The sequence below is a fragment of the Purpureocillium lilacinum genome (genome assembly GCF_023168085.1).
Source record: "Purpureocillium lilacinum CBS 284.36 DNA, scaffold_1, whole genome shotgun sequence".
NCBI classification, from domain to species: Eukaryota; Fungi; Ascomycota; class Sordariomycetes; order Hypocreales; family Ophiocordycipitaceae; genus Purpureocillium; species Purpureocillium lilacinum.
This window is the reverse complement of record NW_027072111.1, coordinates 5736548-5757111: the sequence shown is the minus strand read 5'-3', so window position 1 is coordinate 5757111 and position 20564 is coordinate 5736548. Positions and strand designations below refer to the sequence as shown.

At 55.0% G+C, this 20564-nt stretch overlaps 5 protein-coding genes across 5 annotated transcripts; 1 reads left to right on the top strand and 4 right to left on the bottom strand.

The window, feature by feature from the left end:
- Positions 1-120: 120 nt before the first annotated feature.
- Positions 121-1785, bottom strand: PLICBS_001368 (uncharacterized protein; the record flags this gene model as incomplete). Its single annotated transcript, XM_065599811.1, has 3 exons — positions 121-394; positions 621-1518; positions 1572-1785. The coding sequence occupies 3 exons, from the start codon at positions 1783-1785 to the stop codon at positions 121-123; spliced, it is 1386 nt and encodes a 461-aa protein (XP_065455883.1).
- Positions 1786-3770: 1985 nt separating this feature from the next.
- Positions 3771-4466, bottom strand: PLICBS_001367 (uncharacterized protein; the record flags this gene model as incomplete). The annotated part of the gene is made up of 1 exon (XM_065599810.1): positions 3771-4466. One exon carries the CDS (start codon positions 4464-4466, stop codon positions 3771-3773), a length of 696 nt encoding a protein of 231 aa, XP_065455882.1.
- Positions 4467-4781: 315 nt separating this feature from the next.
- PLICBS_001366 (uncharacterized protein) lies at positions 4782-5576 on the bottom strand (the record flags this gene model as incomplete). Its single annotated transcript, XM_065599809.1, has 1 exon — positions 4782-5576. One exon carries the CDS (start codon positions 5574-5576, stop codon positions 4782-4784), a length of 795 nt encoding a protein of 264 aa, XP_065455881.1.
- Positions 5577-8119: 2543 nt separating this feature from the next.
- PLICBS_001365 (uncharacterized protein) lies at positions 8120-8849 on the bottom strand (the record flags this gene model as incomplete). The annotated part of the gene is made up of 2 exons (XM_018317571.2): positions 8120-8719; positions 8772-8849. 2 exons carry the CDS (start codon positions 8847-8849, stop codon positions 8120-8122), a joined length of 678 nt encoding a protein of 225 aa, XP_018183096.2.
- Positions 8850-13368: 4519 nt separating this feature from the next.
- Positions 13369-19700, top strand: PLICBS_001364 (DEAD-box type RNA helicase; the record flags this gene model as incomplete). The annotated part of the gene is made up of 5 exons (XM_018317572.2): positions 13369-13721; positions 13768-17445; positions 17506-19303; positions 19363-19575; positions 19626-19700. 5 exons carry the CDS (start codon positions 13369-13371, stop codon positions 19698-19700), a joined length of 6117 nt encoding a protein of 2038 aa, XP_018183097.2.
- Positions 19701-20564: the final 864 nt, after the last annotated feature.

Below are 20564 nucleotides of genomic sequence, written 5' to 3'. Positions count from 1 at the left end.
CGCGGTGGTAGCACTTTTCACATCGCGCCTTTCCCGCAAAGATGTAAGCATCAATAAGATCTTTCAGATCGATGTAGTTGAAACACATGTTTCCGCCGAGCAAGTAGACTTGATCTGACGCTAGGACGCGTCTTGATCAACTTCGATGGGCTCAGGGAGCTGTGCTTGATCCATGTTGTGAATCTTAGTCATATGCCTTTTCCAGTTGTCCTTTCTGGGGAAGGCTCTGCCCCCTGCCCTTGAAAATTCGCAACCCGGGACGGAGCAGTGGAACTTCTTCTTCTTCTCGTGGCGATCATTGATATGCCGTTGGAGATGCGTCTTTGTGCCGAAGCCCTTCCCACAATTTGGATATTGGCACTTGTGATCCTTGCTGTGGTACCGCTGATGATGCCTATCGAAACGTTAGCAGCAGACCTCCGAAGCTGGGAGCAGACTCATACTTGAGCTTGTGCGGCTGGTCAAAAACTTGATTGCAACCCGGCTCAGCGCACCGGAACACTCCCGGCTTCAGCGACGGGAGCACTGGCTGCGGGGAAACACTATGTCTGTAGTCTGAGCTGTTCATTGACGCTGAGCTGGGGCTATCAACCTGCGTCGAAGGCGTGTTATGGGAGGACGGGTTGGTGGAGCTATGCTCGGGGTACGGAGTGGATTGATCAGAAGGGTAGCTTGGATGACGATTAGAGTCAGGCATCGCCGACGGGCTGAGATGATCATGTGCGTCCCTATCGGGCATGAGTATGTCATGGTCGTTGATCCCCAAGTGTGCTTCGTCTGCTGCCACGGCGAGGTCTGTGGCTTGCTCGTCTTCAGGTCTCGTGGGATTTGTGGGTGAAGGAGATGTGACTGTTTGAGTGTAGCCTGCGTCCAATTCTTGTCCGAGAGGCGAGATCGCCACGGACGACTGATAGCTCGACGCTAAAAGCTGCTGCTCGGTCCGGTGCCAGACTTCGGATTCTGTACTGGCTGGCATAATGTCCATGGGATTGACTGTTCCAGGGGCAGGGTGTGCAGGCGGCCCAGAGTGCTTGATCGGTATCTCCGCAACTCGTGCAAGGAGCGGAGACTGCGAGGCCGGGACATTGGTTGGGGAAGGGGGCTTCCCTGGCTCAGGGAATACCATTTCGGGCGTGACCTCGGTTGGGGATTCCGTCGGGTCCTCGTTGGTGACGATCTGCTGAAGCGCAGTCACTGCACCGGTGGTGCTCGTCGTGTTGTAGGAGTCGATGGTATTCTCCCGCCCACTCTTGCGGCGAAACATATGCCGTACGTTGTACCGCAAGGAACTGCTTCGCGAGCCAGACGGCCTTGCCTGGGACGTATCGATATCGAGGTCTGTCGGGGTGGTAACCATGCCAAATGCTTCGGAGGGTATGGATGGGCTGTAATAATCGGCGCTGGTACCCTTGAGAACGCCAGTCTTGTCGTCTTGTACTTCTGATTCGGGCATGTATTCTATGCCATAGGGATAGGCGAACGGTGGCATCTGCAAATCGTACTCGCCGGCGCCGACCCCTAGTGATCGATCCGAGGTCGTCGCGTCCGGATCGGTCGTTACTTCTCCCGACGTCGCATCACCTCCCAGGTGCGCAGGAGGCCCATCGCGAGATGGCCAACCCGAGTCTTTGCCCCGTGTTGCACTGGCATCGCCACGCGGTATATCGCCGTCTCGTTTGAGTGATTCGCTGGATGAAAGTCGTCGGTGAGAACCCAGGTCGGCTCCCGGGGGGCTGCCGGGTCGGGGTGGCCGCCCGGCTTCAGTGTCGAGATGGACCCGACCATTGTGGCGGCGGCGCTTCAGTCGATTGATGATGAAGGGGTAGAGGCAAAGCAGGAGAATGGCGACAGCGACGACGACGCCCACCACAGTCCCTGCGATTGCTCCATCGCTCATGCCCCTCTTAAACAGATGCTCCGTAACCGCGGGGTCGTCCATCGCCTCGCCCTCGTGGTTCAGTCGGCGGTGCGGGCCGCTCGCCGGGCGCGCGATGGCACCCGTAGTCGGAGTTGCTATGCTGTCGGCGGTGGTGGTGTTGGTGTTGGATGCTGTTGCGACGTCAAGCTCTAAGCTCCCCCAGGATGGCGGCTAGACAGTGGGGAAGTGGGAGGCCGCCCACGGGTCGTTGGAGCTTGGGCTCTTCGCAGGGCCGAGGGCGCGGCTGCGAGAGGCGTCACGAGAGAGGCAACTTCAATGACCACTGCGAAGCCTCATAAATATACCATGATCGATGCTTCGGAGGATGAGGAGAGGCAGATCAACGCCGCGACGGGGAACACTGCCAGTCGACTGCGAGCCACAGGTTTGCTCGGCGAGGAGGCGCAGTCAGCCAACGGCGGCGCCTGGTGACGGATGTGGACGCGGCTGGAGCCGGACTCCTCGTGGGCGAGTGCTGCACCCCATCCTGTCAGCGTAAGTACGGGTACATGCAGTAGCGAGTAGTCGCACGGTGCGAGAGAGACACTTTTTGGTGTCGTAGGTATCCGTACTTGGCGCATACCGAGTTCCAACCAACCTGCATTGCCTGGCTACGCTCGAGAATCGAGACGCGAATGACAGTCACCCGATCAGCGCTGTCAACCCAGATTCTGGTACATTTTACAGTCCCGGGGCTCGGGCTCCCGGCTGGCTCTCACTGGAGCGGTCTGCACGGCGGCACCTGCCACCGCTTCGCTTGAAGTAGTATTATCATGTACCCGTCTGCTAATGACAGGGCCCTCAAATTTGTCGACATCACCAGAGTAGCATCACTAAATGAGTCCCCCCGGGTTATTTAGGAGCAAGCCCCCCTTTGTTGTCAAACCCAAGAGTGCCCACGGTGGCCGGGTCCCTAACAAATGCATGCCGCCGCAGCAATGCGCTCTTTTGCACCCCACAATACAGCTGGGCCACCAAGTCTCTTGTTGCGTTCTCTCCACGTGCGCCGTGGTCCAACAAGGCGGAGAGTATGGCAGTACGTACGAACCTGTCGGCAGCTAAAGTGGGCCATTCTGCACTGGCAGCCAGCCGTGGTGGCTATCCTTCCGCGTCCCGGCAAACAACCCGTAATGAGCAACGCCGCGAAGTTGAGGTGGGCACTTCCGCGGGACCCTGATCTGGCTCTCCCGCACTGCATGTCTCACGGGATCTGCGTAGGAGTTTGGAGCGCCCTGGCTCAGACTGTTCATTGACCACAATCACGAACAACAATTGCCGAAATGTCGCCCGCACGGGAATGGTTCAAGGAGAGAGACGCTCAAGATACGCAGTAGGTGCCCGGCAGATACGGACTCCCGACCTGGCAGCTAAAACCGAGCGTTGCGTGTTGCGGTCGTTTGCGCCACCCCATTCGTAAACATCTCCCTCCCTGGGATATAATGTGCTTTGGGTTCCGTACGAGCCACTTTCTCGACCTTTTCGTATGACATGTGGACTTCGAGCGCCTACGTAATACCAACGATCATACTGGCTTGAATACGGAGGCACTGTGACGGCATTCTGGGATATCACATCGCATTTCCTCTTCCGCAAACGACATCCTGCGCCAGCGACCTTGGCCCGCGATCACCAACTATCGGCATCGTGCAACTTGAATTCTGAACCTTGATTATGAGAACAATGACAGTCAAAAGCTTCACTGCTCCCTTCGCCACAAGAGACATCACGATCCAGAATCCTGACTAGCTCACAGCCCCTCCAACGGCCACGTCGTACTGGTCGTATAACACATGGCCCGCTCCAGCTCCCCCAAGACAAATTGCTCTCCACCAGTCCTTGTTCAATCTGCTCTTCACAGCGAGAAGATTCGTCTGCTTTGCACGGCATCGTCCCAAATTTGGGACAAGTACCGCGTTTTGATAGTCGCCCCACGAATGCATCTCATGGCCATGCGATGGTGCATGACGATGATTTCGGCCTGTCGGGCTCTGGTGATGGCTACATTGAGCCTCTGGGGGTCGTCCATGAATCCCGCGGTTGTAGTTCGCACCAGGTCGAGGAGGACAACGTCCGCCTGATTTCCCTGCGCCTTGTCTACCGTCAGGAATTCGACCCTGTCCTGCCATTCACTGGGCCATTTCTTGGTCGATGCCTTGTATTGACGGACGGCAGCACTGTAAGGTGCGGCGATCATGAGTGTGCCTGGGGCTCCTGCCATGTCTTTGAAGGCCTCATCCCGGAGAAGTTTCTCGGCCTCACCTAGGACCCAATGGTGGTGGCTGGGGTTCCAGAAGCTATTCCGAATTCTTTGTTCCTGGCTGTCATTGAGGCGAATGACGACACGGTTTTCTTCGAGGCTATCGATGCCCCCAAGCTTCTCCAGGTGCTGCCGAAGATGAGTTGCACTGGCCGGATATCGCTCGACGTGGCCAGAGATCATTTGTCCGTCGTAGAACATCTTGGACGGCAGGAGATGCAAATTGGCGTAGCCGCGCTTGTTGATGAGAAGTCGGGCGTTGATGGCGTTTGCTGCCTCTGCCCGGGCCATCGTACTGATGGATAGCTGTTCCGCAAATGGGTTGAACTTGTGACCAGGAATTTCGGCATCGCGCCTTCCCGGGCTCTTCACGAAAGGACGGGTTTGCTTCACGTCACCCGTAAAAATCCAAGCTAGTGGACTAAAAAAGGCAATTGGGATGAGTGTTGTCAGTTCCCGGGCATGCGGAGCCTCGTCCATAAAGATCAGATCTGGCTTGAAGAGCCGTGAGAAGCTTCCGTATGCTGCGACAGGCGTGGTCGCGATGAAGTCAGCCCGCTCCAGCACGGCGCGGTACAGGGTCGACACTTGGTTGCGCAAAGACCGCTAGTCTTTGGTGTCCAGTGCCACACCGCTCTCCATGGTGACGAGAATTTTGTTCAGGGACTTGAAGCGAGAGTCCTTGTTGCGTTCGAAGAACTGCCATGCTGCTTCGTCAAGGGTTGGCGCTATTCCGGAGTCCTTGGGCGATGATTCACGTTGCGAAAGGCCGGCAACAGTCAGAAATTTCTTGGTGAAGTCAAGGTCTGCGGTGCTTTTGCCGCCTGATTTCGTGTGCTCGTGGTTGAGTTTGGCGCTGTTCCGCATTTCGTACGGGAAGCCATGCATTCGAATGATCAGGAGAGGCAGACCTGCAGCATTGCAGAGGGACTGGTAGCGGTTGGCGGCATCATCCACGGTCTTGTTGATGTCCACCAGAAAGAGAATCGGACTGTAATCACGCCTAGACCCAGGACGTCGCTTTGACTGCACCAGCGCCGAGATGACCATGTTCCACTCCGTCTTGCCCGCTCCCGGGCAGCCGGTGAGAAAGTATAGGCCATTCTTGATCTCCGCCAAGCCGTGGAAAGCCTTCTTGTGATCGGCGTTAAAAGACTCAAACTTTTCGATGAGGAGCTTCGGCGTGCCGTGGACGATGTAGGACGGGCTCTTCAAGTGAGGATACTTGCGGAACAGGTCGACCCAGTGTGGCCAATCGCTGTTGCCAAAGTTTCTTATCATCTCAAAGGCTCGCAGAGATGAGTCGCTTGGCTTGAGCTCGTCCAGGCGATGCTCCTCCGTGAGATGTTTGAGCGCCGCAAGCTCAGCCTCCAGGCTTTCTATCCATACTCCATACTCCATACAGGCCTGTATGGAATATGGAATATGGAATGGACCTCGTATGGAAGCTTATTCCATACGTATGGAATACGCAAAGTGACGTCATCTAATTAATAATCTTAACATGTAATGACCTTAGTCCTAGGAGGAGCAAGGTGTTGACTGTCGCCACTGTTCCATACCACCCGCTTCCTCGTCGTCCCCCTCCTCAGCCAAGTCAACCGGAATCCCCTGCGTGATGCCGCTCTTGATCCAGCTCTTTATACACTCTCCCCTCTCGATTGTACGACTTCCCAGCCGGCATCGGTCCCACGATATCGTGCGCCGTGCGCCGGAAAAGACGCGCTCTGGCTCAGCTGACATGGCGGGTATTGAGAGGATGTCGATGGCCATTCTAGATAGGCGGGGATATCGTTGCTGCTGCTCCTCTCTCAGCCACCAAGCGAGCGGGGAGCAATCGATGGCGACCGGACTTTCTGCAGTGAAAGCTTTGTACTCGTCGAGGTTGCACATGGCTGGGCTAACGACATCCAGCTCTCGAGCAAGCAGGTCATACTCGTCGAGCGCCTGTAGGCTATCTCGTAACTCGGGCGTTGTGGTTGTAATCGGCAGTCCCTGATAATGATCCTCCCAGTACTTCTTCACGCCGTCAAGGACTGGTTTGTGCCACGCTTTCGGCCAGTTCTTCCTGATGTGGGCCATCCGCCTCGACGGGTGGAGTATCATGGCTGCCCCGTAAGCAGGGCTCTCGTCTGTAAGCTGGTAATACTTGTCAAATACAGCCCACGAGGCTGCAATGCAACTTCGGAGACAGTGATTGTCGGACAGTCTTTGGAACGTTTGTGTGTAATGCTTGTGAAGAACGTCCATGGTGAAGAGCGTCCGGTCTAGAGTGGCATAGCGGCCCTCCGTGAGCAGAGTAATCTTCCAGAAGGGCTGAAGAAAGGCGCGTGTTTCCTGAAGGACTCTCCACTCATTCGGGGTGAGATAGTCGTCCTGCACGTCCTCGTAATATTTTCTCAGGTACCACTCCACGTGCTCCTGGAGATCCAGAGTAACGTCGAGAAGAATGAACCATGAATTCCAGCGCGTATCATTGTCAAGCCCCAAGGACCTTCCTGCGCGCTTCCTAAATAGGTTCCATCGATAGTCATTCTCGCGCATATGCACGGCGATGTTGTGGACTTTGCCAAGCGGCCCTAGTCGACGCCAGCCAAGCGCTTTTTGCGCCCTGACCCTCTCCGCAAAGTCACTGCCAAACGCAACTTCGTCGTCGCTCTCGATCTGTTCCAAAGCTGCCTGTGCGGCCTCTTTGGAGTCCATGAACAGGAATGCTTGCACAGCGAGATTGATGACGTGACCATGGCATCGAATCCTCTGCTTCTTTGCCTCCCAATTGATACCTTTCCTCCGCAGATGCTCGCTGAGCAGACGACAGAGCTTGTCGTTGGAACCATGATTATCGCCGGTGTAGAAGCCGATCTTATTCCAGATGTTGTAGTCATCGAGCACATGCTGAATCAACTTCCACTGCTCAGCTGCGCCGTGGCTGCCGGGCCCATCGATGCCCGGTAGCTCTGACAGGGCAAGTAGCGCCTGCAGTGTCTCTCTGGCATCCGTGTCCACAAATTTGACGCAAATACCAAGGAATGCTTTGTGGTTTGGAGCTGACCAGACATCGGCGGAGAGATGGAGCTTCGAGGGCGAGGATTGGAGCTTTCTCCGCAGGATATCCTTGTGCACACAGTAGGAATTGGAGACCAGCTTTTGAATGGAGCCGTGTGAGAGGCTTACAAGATCCTCCGCAGTGTAGTTGACCGCACAAATAAGCGCGTGTAGTTCTGGCCAAGAGCTACAATTGTAGGAGAGATTGCGGACTGTGACGAGCTGCATCAGGGCTTCGAGCGCTGCCTTGCGATTGACTGCAGCTCGAAGAGTCTCCTCTTGTCTCGCTGATTGCTTCGCAGCATTTACTTCGCCTGCCTTGGCGAAAGCATCCTGTATGAGGTTGTCGCGCTGTTTCTTGATCGGATGATCGGGGGCAAGGAGCTCAATTCCGTGGACCTTGAGCAAGTGGCGGCGAAACGTAGTCGAGACGGTCGTGGAATAGGTGGGATCCCGGCAATGCATACAGTAATAGATCTTCTCGTTCTTCCGGGGGCAGCGCGCTGGCTCTGCGTCCTGTGGCTCGCGGGCGTGCGCCCAAGTGTTGGCTGTTGCCTTCCGTTTTCGAGTCTTACGGACGCTGGCGTCAGAGGGGTTCAGTGGAACAGAAGTTGGAGATGAGCGAGGCTCAATAGTGGACGATGGCGACCCCACATGGCTAGTAAAGCCACCCGAAAGGCGGGAGGACTGCTGGGACATGCCGCGCCGACCGCATCACGATGTGTCGTGTTCATGCTGTTCTCGAACTGGAAACATGATGGAAGCTCCCGGTAATTTCAATACCCCTGAACTGGTTCGGTAGGGTTAACATTTTTCCGGTCTTATTCCATACGTATGGAATACGAACAGCCCGTATGGAATATGGAGTATGGAGTATGGAATATTCCATACTCCATCACTTATTCCATCCGCGTATGGATAGAAAGCCTGTCAGCCTCGAACGTCAATGGGCAGGCGTCCCATTGGATGGTCATGATTTGGACATGTTTGTCCGAGGACATTATTCCCGACACGTCACTGATGGATGCCGCGGCCTGAAAGTTGGCCATGAGGTCCAATTCAATGTTGACGCCGTCGCTGTTCTGCCATGATCGAGGCACTTGAACGCTGAAAGCGGCCAAGGCGCTGATCTTGGAGTCGGTAGAGTTTTCGGGGTTGCTATACGGATTCGTGATCCTGGTGGCGGGCAGGTGCACCAAGCTAAAGTTTCCCTCAGGTAGATGAACAGTGCTCTCCAAGCTCACGGAGAATCGGTCGGCTATGGCAGGAAACGCCAAGTCGGCACTCATGGGCGGTAACTCGACGAGGCAGAGCCAGGTCTTCGTGAAAGAGTTTGTTGAGCCGGGTATTGGGGCCACAATCCAACTTTTGAAAGGATCCCTCTTCTCATTGAGTCGCTTGAGAGTTTGTTCTTCATTGTGCATCTCGATGAGAGTGCCTTGCTCATGCCGGAAAACGAACTCGGCTGTGTCCGCGAATGCGTACAACGGCGTGACAGCCTGTATCCATGAGAGTTAGCACATGCAGACACTCGCGAGATAGCTCACAAACCTTGGTCGGAATCACCCGCGTCGGGGGCGCCGCGATTGCCGTACTGCTGGCTTTCGCCGAGTCCGGCACGGTAGCCATCGCGGATCGAAGGCGAAGGTGATATACCTGATGATCTTGGCGGCAGAACGTGGTCGAACGAAGAGGTTTTGAGTGTCAGGGAGAAACAAATCAGAGGAGGCAAACTATAACGCGCAGAACTTCCAACGTAATCGAGATGGACTTGAGAATGCAATCAGAGACGCTTGACAGGATGCGGGTAGATATAAATGTCGTGCACACTTCGAAGAGCTCAAGAGATGAAGGATTTGACGTTGAGCTGAACTTCTGGGCGTTTGGCGCAGTTGATTACGGAGCGGTTGAGAATGGGATGGAGAGAGGAGGCGGGGGAGAAGGAGGAGGAGGGAGAGGAGGAAGGTGGTTCTGCTGAGCAAACGGGCAGGCGCTCCTGCCTCATGAGCGAAGCGAGAAAATCAGGCATCCAGTCACCTGACAATAATAACCCATTCACATCCGGGCGACCAGCCGTTTGCATTGCCATTGACATCTGGAAACAATAGGCCCCATTCCTTCCCATTCACTCGCCCACGCGTCGAGCAGCAGCTTGACTCCTAAGTCACGCGTGAAATCACATAATCCGTTGTTCATAGAGTCTGCTCTTCCACTTCAGCTCGAAATACATATTTCATGCTATTCTCCATATCTTAAGGCACCTGGAACATCTGCGGGCCTCCCTTCGAGGACCCTGCCAGCACCTTCAGCGAAAACATTGTCAGATCTCCTTCGCAATCTACTCCACGCCACACAATTTCCATCCATCTGCACAAAATGAGTCCTGCGACTGTCGGCGGGCAACAATAGTACAGAAGCCCCTGAAAAAGGTGGCAGAGGGTCCTGTGGTATGCCACACGACCCTCTTGTTTTCCCTGTGCTCCATACGTCGTAGGCATCCATGGCTTGTTGCAATCGCCTTTGGCAAACGTATGCTGAGAAACCGCCAGCTAAATCGTCAAGTCTATGACGTCGTGATGTGCCTCGAACTCGTCTCTCGTGAGCTCAACAAGATCGTCGTCAACGTCCACGGAGTCGCTCACGCCGGGCCGCACAGAACTACCCACAGACACGGCTGCCGAAGCAGCGCTACAGTTGTTTCCATCCTCGATCGTGATAGCGTTTTCTCTTGGGTTTTGATGTGACGCAAACCCATCCTCCTTCAAAAGCCAATTTTGTATATGTCGGTACAATACGCCAACAGTGTTGGGTGGAAACGCGTTTCCAATCTGCCTCCGGATGCTGGTCTTGTTACCAATAAACTGGTGGTGCCTTGGAAAGTCTTGGAGGCAAGCGTATTCTCGAAGAGAAAGCTCCCGATGGCCGTCCGGGTGGTAGAAATCTCTGGATCCTGTGGTAATCGTACCAGCGAGGCGGTCGTCAGAGAGCGGAGGTCGTGGTGGATTATAATATTTGACCCTGCGAAGATCCTGCAAGCTGTCGGTGTGTCTGATGCCACTGATTGCCTGCCGAACCGTCGTGAAAGGTTCAAGGCCATCTCTACCCCCATCAGAGTGCGTCGCTTGCGGAAAAGGGGGGAGGCTCTCTCCAGGAGCAGCAGCAATGACCACCAGTCGCTTCCGGTCTTGGGCCGAGCCCCAAGTGCACAAACGAACGACTTTCCATCGAACGGAGTACCCAAACTGTGTAAAGTCTCCAATGAGACATCGAAGGTAGTGATGGTGTCGGTCCTGGGTAATTCCGAAGGTTTGCTCAACCGTGATGATGCGAGGCCGTGTTTTGTTGATCAACTCGTTGCACCCAAAGAGCGCAAATATGTTATCATCATCGTGGACGGACTGGTGTGTATGTGCAGGAGAGAAATATTGGCAAGGGGGTGACAAGTGCAGCACATCCACTCGGATCGGCTCATTTTGCGTCGACTGGATAAATTGGTCCACCGACATCCCGTACAAGACAGTTTCAGGGAAGTTTTGTTGATATGTCTCCCACACGTCCGGAGATTTGTCAACAGCGTACAAGATTTTGAACCCGACTGTCTGTGCGCCGCGAGATACGCCGCCGGCCCCAGAGAAGGCGTCGAACAAGGTATAACGTCGTGAACCTCTGCATGCGTTAGAGAAATGTCCGCTGGCTTCGTCTTCAAGGTCAACAAGGGTGCCAGCGCCAGTGTACGGTTGTTTCTCGTCCCAAGAACCACCTCTGGCTCGCCCGCCACGCCATCTGTTGCATAGAGTTTCTTCCGAATGCTTGTATGGATCAGATACCTCCTCAGAGGATAGTCTTTCGAGTGCCTCCTCCTCCGGCTTGCTGCGGCGACCCTGGGGAACGAAAATGACCTTCAACGCCCAACGACATACGAGCAGCCCCCGGTTGTCGTGTCGTCTTCGAGATCGCCCTGAATGAGATCGATCGGGTGGCGTTGTTATCGAAGCAGAGCAGTTGTCGGGATATATCGCATTTGTGTAGATGAGATGGCGTTTCCGGATGGCATCGTGGTAGTAGACGTCAAAGAGCATAGGAGCATCTTCCAACAGTCGCTCGCTGCCTCGCTTGATATGGAGGAGCTTGCATACTTCATTCAACTTCTTTGGAAGTTTGCCTAAGAGGTTCCGCGTACGCGAAAATGGCATCCCACGGAGGACCACGTCTCCGTTCTGTTGCCCAACAATGATCGTGATCTGTAGAAACTCGACGGGATAGACACCAAGCGAACAATTGGCAATTTCCACAACGTCGCCGGCCCTGAAAACTCGACCCCTTACTGCGATCTGGTTCAGGCGATGCTCCCCGCTCCTCAGAACGTCCAGTGACTGAGAATCATCGCCTGTGAGGTCGATAACTTCGTCGCAAAATATGCCTTCGGGGTCGACTTCGAATGCGCTGTCGAACTGATCGCCGGCCAGCGTGGCACTTGACGTAGTGCTCAGGGATCTCTGGCGCACAGTGTGACTGGACCTTCTGTGCCCATTCTGACGCGACGGCATGATGAAGAACTTTGGAAACAAATGTCATCTAAGCCCCAGCGTCTGAATGACTTGGAGTGTTCAAGTTTCATCAACTCTCCATTGGCAATGATAGTTGGAGACGTGGCGACAGTCCGTTCCAACTTCGTGGTCGGTGAAGGTGCGCAGTGCAAGCACCTCAGATCGGAACAAAGCTGACGAAGACTTCTGTACCGAAAAGGGTCGGCAGGTATCTCGAGGAAATGGGATGTTCTGATCATTCACTTCTGTGTCTTTTGGCCACGAGGGAAGGAAGTAGGTTGCAGGAACGACGCACGCAGGGGTTGCAGTGAATAGATGCGGGAGCAGTATGAATGGTATCGTTGTGCAGCTTCGTCTTCGCAGGTTGACTGGCAGCTGGCGGTGTTTTCGATGGGCCTGCCGTTGACGAGAGAACACGAGGATGAGAAGTCGAGGGTCTCTGCCAGTGGCGAGTGAATGGGCGACATTAGCTGCAGTTGTATTCCCCGATTTATGAACAGGCACAGCAGAAAACGCAAGGCGGTGGGCAATACTTCGGATCGCGCGATTACGCGACCTGGGAGAACCATGTAGGGACGCCGAACGCAACCCTCCATTCTTTTTCACACATGGAAGTTATCCCGCCAGCTCTGATTCACTGTACACACTAGACGGGCCAGAGCCCCAGGAACTGGCAGCAGTGGCGGGCCCCTGGGGAAAAACCTCGAGCTCCCATAATCAGTACAGCTATCGAGGATTGAGGACAAACGGACGACACTGAGGGAACCATCTTGCGGCGGAAGGCTGGCAGCGCATCTCGCTGCTTGCCGGAAATGCGAACTGCTTCATTCATTGGGCAACCACAACGTCCAGCGGTAAGTCACCTGTGAAAAGCTTGTCCCAAAGCCAAAGCTTGGTTGCCTAGGTGTCTGGCACTCGGCTGCAATAATGGACTGCCATGTGATCTCATTGCACGGGTAACCTGACTGACCAACTGGCTACTGTCAGTGCTGTGTAGTCGGAGTGTTCAAGGAACGTCAAGCACGGCCGAAACATCTCCCGGCACCGGGCGGCGCTGTGCGTGCACGGACCACCAAATCGACCCGCCAGCACCAATTTTAGTGCAAACGAGCTCTGGTGCAGCACGCGCCTCGACTCTCTACTTTACGCGTTACGATCTTCGATTTCATCAGCCTTCGCGGGACTTCCTTTGTTCCCATATTGCGTGCGACCCTGTCGCGAACTGCGACAGAAACATCTCCAGCCTCCCGCTTGTCTTCGGTAAGAAGCCTGCCGTCGACTTGCCTCTGGCCCATCCTAGCATGTTGATGGAGCGTCCATCCATGCCCTGCACCCCTCGACAGTCAGGATGGATGCTCGCCTTCATTCGACTATTTTCCCTTTTTGCTGACTCGTCCCTTGCAGTCTCTGCGCACCGCTGCCTTGAACTCCCGTACTTCGACTTCGTCACCCACCCGACCCGATATTTTGCCCCGATTGTACTTCACAACAAGAGCCCAACGCGAATCATCAGCTGCACTGGCTTTCTTCACGTCCTCCGGCCATCGGTCGCTGTCAGAGCTCGCGACGGGGGTTATGCTCCGCGAGACTGAAGCGGAACGATGGCGGACTACAACGAGGATTTAGCAAAGTGGTTCGAAGAGCTTCAGAAGCTCCCGCGCGAACACCACCTGCTCTGTCCCAAAGTCGGCCCTGACGATGACGAGAATTACAAAAACCTCGAGGATCCCGAGTCCCGAATCACGGTCGACGAGAAGAAACGCAGAATTGAGGATGGAGACCGACGAGTGGAAATCACGTACTGGAACAGCCTCATCTTTGGCTTTGAAAAGAGAGACGCTGGCCAGTGGCTCAACGAGTTTACCACTCGACTAGAGTCTTGCCTGAGGGAATGCCCTGCCTGCGTCCTGAACTGGCATATGAAACGCAAGGCCCATCTTCAGAAGTTTGCCGAGTAAGTATTCGCACGAGGGTTGGCGTCCAGCGCTAACGATCCTAAGGCGATGGAACGAAGAATCCATGGCCCACATTGAGTACCTGCTGGACAAGCTAGACGTTGCGCGAATCGAGCACAATATCCAATGGGCCAAAACATTCATCGAAAAGATCGAAGACAGTGGCGCCGTTTTCAAGAAGGCTCAGTTCGGCCCTCATCTGTCGGAGGTCTTCATCACCGTCTATGAAGCGTTGTGCTGTGTCACCTACATTGGGCTGCCTGAGCAGCGCTCGTCTTTCCAGTACGTCTTTATGCGATTGCAAGGCAAGACCCCTCTGAAGCTGGGCTCTAAAGACCCTCTTCCGGGTATGACATACTTTCTTTTCGACATGAAAGTCGAGGACCGCCGCAAGTGGGCGTACGAAAACTGGAAGGCGGTTGACAGCGCGTCGTTGACCGAGGAGCAATTTGACTGGGCCGTCAGTGGCGGTCTGATCAAAGCAATAGATGACATCAGTCGCAAGGATCTTTCTCAGGCTACCGCAGAAGACTACCTGGATATCGAGCGATTTTGGTGCGGCTTCGAGTGCATTCTTCGAACGCTCACCGACGACTTGATTCTCAGCCGGCTCCGGAGCTTGGAAGTGCGGCCTGGCAATCCAGACATCTACGACTTGCTGTTCCGACATATCCAATCTTGTCGCTCGGAAGGTGTTCTTGTGGCCACTATCCGGATACTCACGTCACTGTTGAGACAGGCCCCCAAAGCATTCTGGGATGCGGTCGGGGACGCAAAGCCGAATGTCATTGCGGACTTGATTTTCAGTAGCCCTGTCTACAAAGCGCTACTACGTCAATCGTTGGAGAGCTGTTGGGGCGGCATCGACCCGGACAACCCGGTTCCATTTCCCATTTCGTGGATCTCTCCATGGCTTCAGTCATTGCGTCGAGACCACAGGTTTGACGCTTGCGAGGTTCTGACCCATACACTGTTCAAAAATCTCGCAAAGGATGAGAGTATCGGCGAACCGGGCCAAGCAGCATGCGTCCGTGCCGGCTTCGATGCCCTGAGCTTGACGCTCAAGTCCTTTCTTGACTCGAAGGCGAGGATCACGGGCACCACCCATCTATACGCCAGTTCGGCTTTCAATCTGGTCCTTCAGAATAGGGACCTTGTCCTCCGCAATCTTAAGGCTCCCAGAGGACAGCACGAAGGGTGGACAACTTTGAACGTAGCAGACGCTGCCAGGACTGTCCTCCACACAGCACGAAAGCTGGACATGAAAATGCTGTTCGACGAATTTCACGCCATTCATGAGGGCCAAGCGGTCCAGACAACTGTTCCGCGAGATTCGGGGGCCTTTTGGGAATGCCACGTGGAAATCTTCGACATGTCGTCGGATCAAGCTGCTCTTGCAAAAGAAATTCTCTCTTGTTTAGAGCCATTGGTCTCGATCGAGGACATTCGTCCTGAGAAGACTAAGAAATTGAGCGAACCTGGCTTGCATTTCAACAAGACTTTGAAGAGCGTCACAGGCGTCATTGTTCGTGTTCTGGGTCGGATCTCGGAGATGGACACAATACCACTCCAGACGCTTTTCGAGGATCGGCTTCCTGTCCAAATCATCATCGGTTTGTCAGTTCATGACCATTCGGACTTGGGTGAAGCGTCTATGGAGGTTTTGAAAAGCTGGACCGGCGAGGATTCTCGAGACTCGGCGCTGCAGCACATGACTCGAGAGCATGCGGAGCAGACCCTGTCATCCATTATATGGACCATGGAACGGGTCATACGACAGCCTTTCCCTTGGGACCCTATCCGCCCGCTCTTGAACGCCAGTCGCAACGTTCTACAAGGGCTCGCGAATTCATCTTCCGGCCTCCTTCGTCAGACAATTCTTGACTCGAGGAGGGGTGCCATGTTGCTCCGCTGGTGGACTGAGCAGTGGCGATTCGTTTCCAAGTGTTGTCTCAACATTGAAGGCTGGTCGATGGCCATTGACAACAAGACAATGACAGAGTTCTGCCGAGATATCATGGAGCTCGCCGAGGCTCTCATCAAGGAAGACGGACTCATTACCTCAGCAACCGCGGGCAGCAGGGGCCAGGCGGAAGCGATGGCGAGTATCCTGCGGCCCGCAAAGGACAACTTCCGAGGCATGGAGAACATGATCCGCCTCAAGGATCTGTATCTCGTGGATACCACTGTGCGCGTCTTGCGCCAGATCCTCACCCGGCTCCGTGAGAACAATTTAGAGATCAATGCAGCCTCTCGGAAGCTGATTATGGACGCCTGCGTTCCAACAAGCATTCCGGGCCGTTACGTGAGATCAACCAATTTGAACGATCGCCAACGCGCGGAACTTCTCCGCGCACTCGGCCACGATGAGGAGGATGTCCAGATCGTTCAAATCGGCGTTGCAACTCGCGAACCAAATCGCACCCTGGAAACTGCTCAGGGGGGGTCGAAGAAACAGAGCAAGCTGGATGCCTGGTCAAAGTCAGCCGCTGGAGCGTCTTCCTCAGCTGTGCAAACAGGCAGAACCAACCGGTCGGACGTTCTTGAACTGAGCAAATCAGCCGATAGTCCTGTCTTGAAACAGATTGCTGCACGCCAACTCAAGACCGCGGAAAGGTCGACCAAATTAGATGCCAAAGCGATCTCAGCACTCAAAGAGAGCAGACAGAGAGAGAAGGCCGAGAAGGCTCGGCGGGATGCTGAGGCTATCGCGAAGGCGAGACGTCTTCGGGGAGAAACTGTGCCAGGTGAGGGATCTGGCATTCACGGCTTGAGCGTCACCGGAAAGGACCACTCACGAAGTGAGATAATGGTCAACAGCTCTGATGAGGAGTCCGGCGCTGAGAGCGACGATTCGGATGCCGATACCCAGCTCGCTGCTCTTAGCACTGGTGGCGAGAAAAACCTCGACGAATATGAGAAGAGAAAGCTGCAGGCTTTGCGCGACAAGGTTCGACGGCCTGTCAAGAAGATTCGACAGCAGCGGTCCGTCAAGGAGATGAGAGCACGCCTAATCCCGCCCATGGACAGATTGCACAACACAATCCTGGCATGGGACATCTTCCACGAGGGTGGGGAGCCCCCAACAGGTCCCAAGGCATCCGAGGTCGCTACGAAGTACCTGAACCCCAAGGCCTACCAGGAGACTTTCTTCCCACTGCTAGCATCTGAGGCGTGGCGGTCATTCGTTACTGCAAAGGACGAGATAACCTCTCCGCCATTCGAAATGAAGACCGCTGGTCGTGCTAGCGTGGACAGCTTCTTGGAGGTGACGTTTACGATGCTCATCGCGCAGAATCGAGAACGTAGCGTGTCAGAAGGCGACATCCTCTTGGTCTCGGAAGACCGGAGTCCAATCAAGAACCCGTCAGCCAAGCATTGTCTTGCGCGAGTGCATCGTTTGACATACAAGAAGGACGTCGTGGAGATTCTTTACCGGGTTGCTTCTCACGCCAACCCACTCTCGAAGGATCTCGTCAAAGAGAACGTCGTTTATGGAATCAAGATCACAAACATGACGACCATTGAAAGAGAGTACGCGGCATTGGAGAGCCTGCAGTACTACGATTTGATGGACGAGATCCTCAAAGCCGAACCATCACCCATTCTTCGTTACGGCGACGAAAGAGTCTCCAATGCCATGCGGAACTGGGCCCTTAACCGCGGACAGGCTTTGGCTGTCATGGGCGCGCACGAAAATGACGGCTTCACTCTCATCCAAGGGTATGTTGCTCGTGCGACACCAAGGCACTATCGTCGACGTATTTGCTAACCCATTTCAAGACCTCCAGGTACCGGCAAAACAAAGACAATCGTCGCGATGGTTGGCTCCCTTCTCTCAGAGCAACTGTCTCAACCAAATGCGGGCGTTCCCATCGTCAACCCCCTGCGGCCTGCAAATGGGGCCAACACTGCCCGGTCAAAGAAACTGCTCGTATGCGCTCCCAGTAACGCCGCTGTGGACGAGCTTGTGTTGCGGTTGAAAGCTGGTGTGACGATGACGAACGGCAAAACTCGGCAAATCAATGTCTTGCGTCTGGGAAAGAGCGAGAGGATAAACGCGGCCGTCAAGGATGTTACTCTTGACGAACTCGTGCGGGTTCGGCTTGAAGGAGACACCACTAAGGAGAAAGCAAAGGCCGACCGAGACAAGCTGCATGCCGATGCGGCGAGAATCAAGGAAGAGTTGAGCGAGCTCCGGCCCCGGTTGGCCGAAGCTCGAGAACAGGAAGATCGAGCCGTCGCCAACAGCTTGTCACGAAAATTTGACGAGCTCAAGAGCCAGCAAATCCACATTGGGAAGCTAATAGACGCTGACAAGGACAGCGGCAACTCGATTGCACGAGAGATGGATGTTCGCCGCCGGCAAGTGCAGCAGGAGATCCTCAATTCGGCGCACGTACTCTGCGCGACGCTCAGCGGCAGTGGGCATGAGATGTTCCGCAATTTGGAAGTGGAGTTTGAGACCGTCATCATCGACGAAGCGGCGCAATGCGTGGAGTTGAGCGCCTTGATCCCTTTGAAATATGGATGCTGCAAGTGCATTCTCGTCGGCGATCCGAAGCAGCTCCCCCCAACCGTCTTGTCCCAGTCTGCTGCTCGCTTTGGCTACGACCAAAGTTTGTTCGTACGGATGCAACAGAACCATCCAAACTCGGTCCACCTGCTGGACATGCAGTATCGCATGCACCCGGAAATCAGCATGTTTCCCAGTCGGGAATTTTACGAAGGCCAGCTACGCGACGGGCAGGATATGCTTCAACTCCGTCAGAAACCTTGGCACAACAGTGAGCTGCTAGGCCCGTACCGCTTCTTCGACGTCGAGGGTGTACAGGAAAAGGGACGTAGAGGTCAATCCCTCGTCAACATCAAAGAACTGGAGGTCGCAATGCAACTTTACGATGCATTCAGCAAGACGTATGCGGAATGCGACCTTCACCGCAAGATAGGCATCATCACGCCATACAAGGCACAGCTGTTCGAGCTCCAGAACCGCTTCAAAAGTCGCTTTGGCGACAAAATCCTGGAGGCCATCGAGTTCAACACTACGGACGCGTTCCAAGGTCGAGAATGCGAGATCATCATCTTTTCTTGTGTGCGGGCAAGCTCTACTGGTGGCATCGGTTTCATGACAGACATCCGCCGCATGAACGTTGGTCTCACGCGAGCCAAATCGTCGCTATGGATCCTAGGAGACTCCCGGGCTCTCGTGCAGGGCGAGTTTTGGCGCAAGCTCATCGAGGACGCTCGAAGCCGGAACCGGTATACTCGCGGCGATATCTTGTCCACGCTTCGCTGGCCACTGGAGAAGGCCAAGCCTGGCAGCCTCGTCCCGGCTGCCCCGGTTGCCGTGTCCAGAGAAGTCGAGATGACGGACGTGGTCACGCGTGACCAAGAAATGACTACAGGTGCCAGCTCAAGCGAGAGACAGGTGGCAGGCAGCGGTGCGGCGAACACGACGCCTGCCCCAGATGGAGCAGACGCTAGGCCGGGCTCCGGTCTTCCCATTATACACAGCTCACACCCGGCAAAGAAGCGGCCAATCGACAGTGCAGGCCCTGGTCAGCCAGGTCCCAAGCGGGTAAGCCAACTGACGATGATTCAGCAACAGAATCACCACTCAGCTAACTCTCGACCTAGGCTGCCAACGATAGGCCGCGCAGCGGGTTGATGGCAAAGTTTGGCCAGAAGCCAAGCAGGCCGCCACCTGTCCCGAAAGACCCGTCGGCCATGTCAGTGCTGGGGATGACGCCGCCGGAACGACCTCCAGCGCCGCTGCCGACGAGCTCCACGGAGAATGTCAAGAAGGAGTCGAACTCATCTCTGCCGACCGTTCCAGCAGCGAGCAACAAGGTACGTCTGGCGATTCCGCGAAGACTGTATCAGGCTGACCAAGGCACCAGCCACCTCCCAAACCCATCGCCGCACCGGTGCGGAAGAAACCCAAGCCGAGCCTTTTCATGCCAAAGAAGCGTTAAATTTTTCAGTACATTTCCAGGGGCAATAGACAGATTTCGGGGGCCTTCAGTATTCATGGCGCATTGTGGAGGAGGGGCCATACGGACGCATAGACGGGGGGAGCATTGCAAGGCGTTACCAAGGTTCAGATCAAATATTTGGGCATCGCATCTTCGCGGGGGTGCATGGCGACGGGGGGGTCAAATTGTTTTGGTAGCACTGTATGAATGAAGCTAGAGATGCAGTAAGATTTCCCTGACTGCGTCTTCTCTCGTGGCCTCTCACCTCTCTACCAAATAGCCAAGCAGGCGTCTGTTAACTGGCGGGGACGGTGAGCCTGCGCGTCGTCACATGCTGGCCTGTGATCTCTTGGGCATTTGTCACTGCGGGCAGCCTAAACAAGGGATTTTGCTTCACGCTGATTGATTCTCTCAGCAATCCTTGCATTGTCTTGATTCTGGCGTACATACTACAAGAGCGAGATTCTTGGGCCACCGCAACCCCTTATAAAGTGTAGTGTTGCTAGGCAAACCCAAGACCGGATGCTCGCTGGTCTCATTCACCGCGCCGGCCTTGACACAATCAATGGGGCACGTTGTTGCTCCATGATCTGCAAGCCGTTCAGCACGACTCCCCATTGTCGGTAATTATGGCGCGAGAGTGTGTCGGCTCCCAGGCTGGCCAGGGGCTTCGCGCTGCTCGAGTTTTGGTGGCCATGACCCCTCGGTCGGCAAGTAGGAAAACGAGACGAAGGTCGTCACAGCGTGTGATGCGATGCGGATATGCAGGTGACCACTGCCAGATTTCAGCCGGGTGTGCCCCCTTGCCGACAAGCCGTGCCAAAAACAAGTCACCAGTGGCGTCGGCAGCACACAGTGATGGGG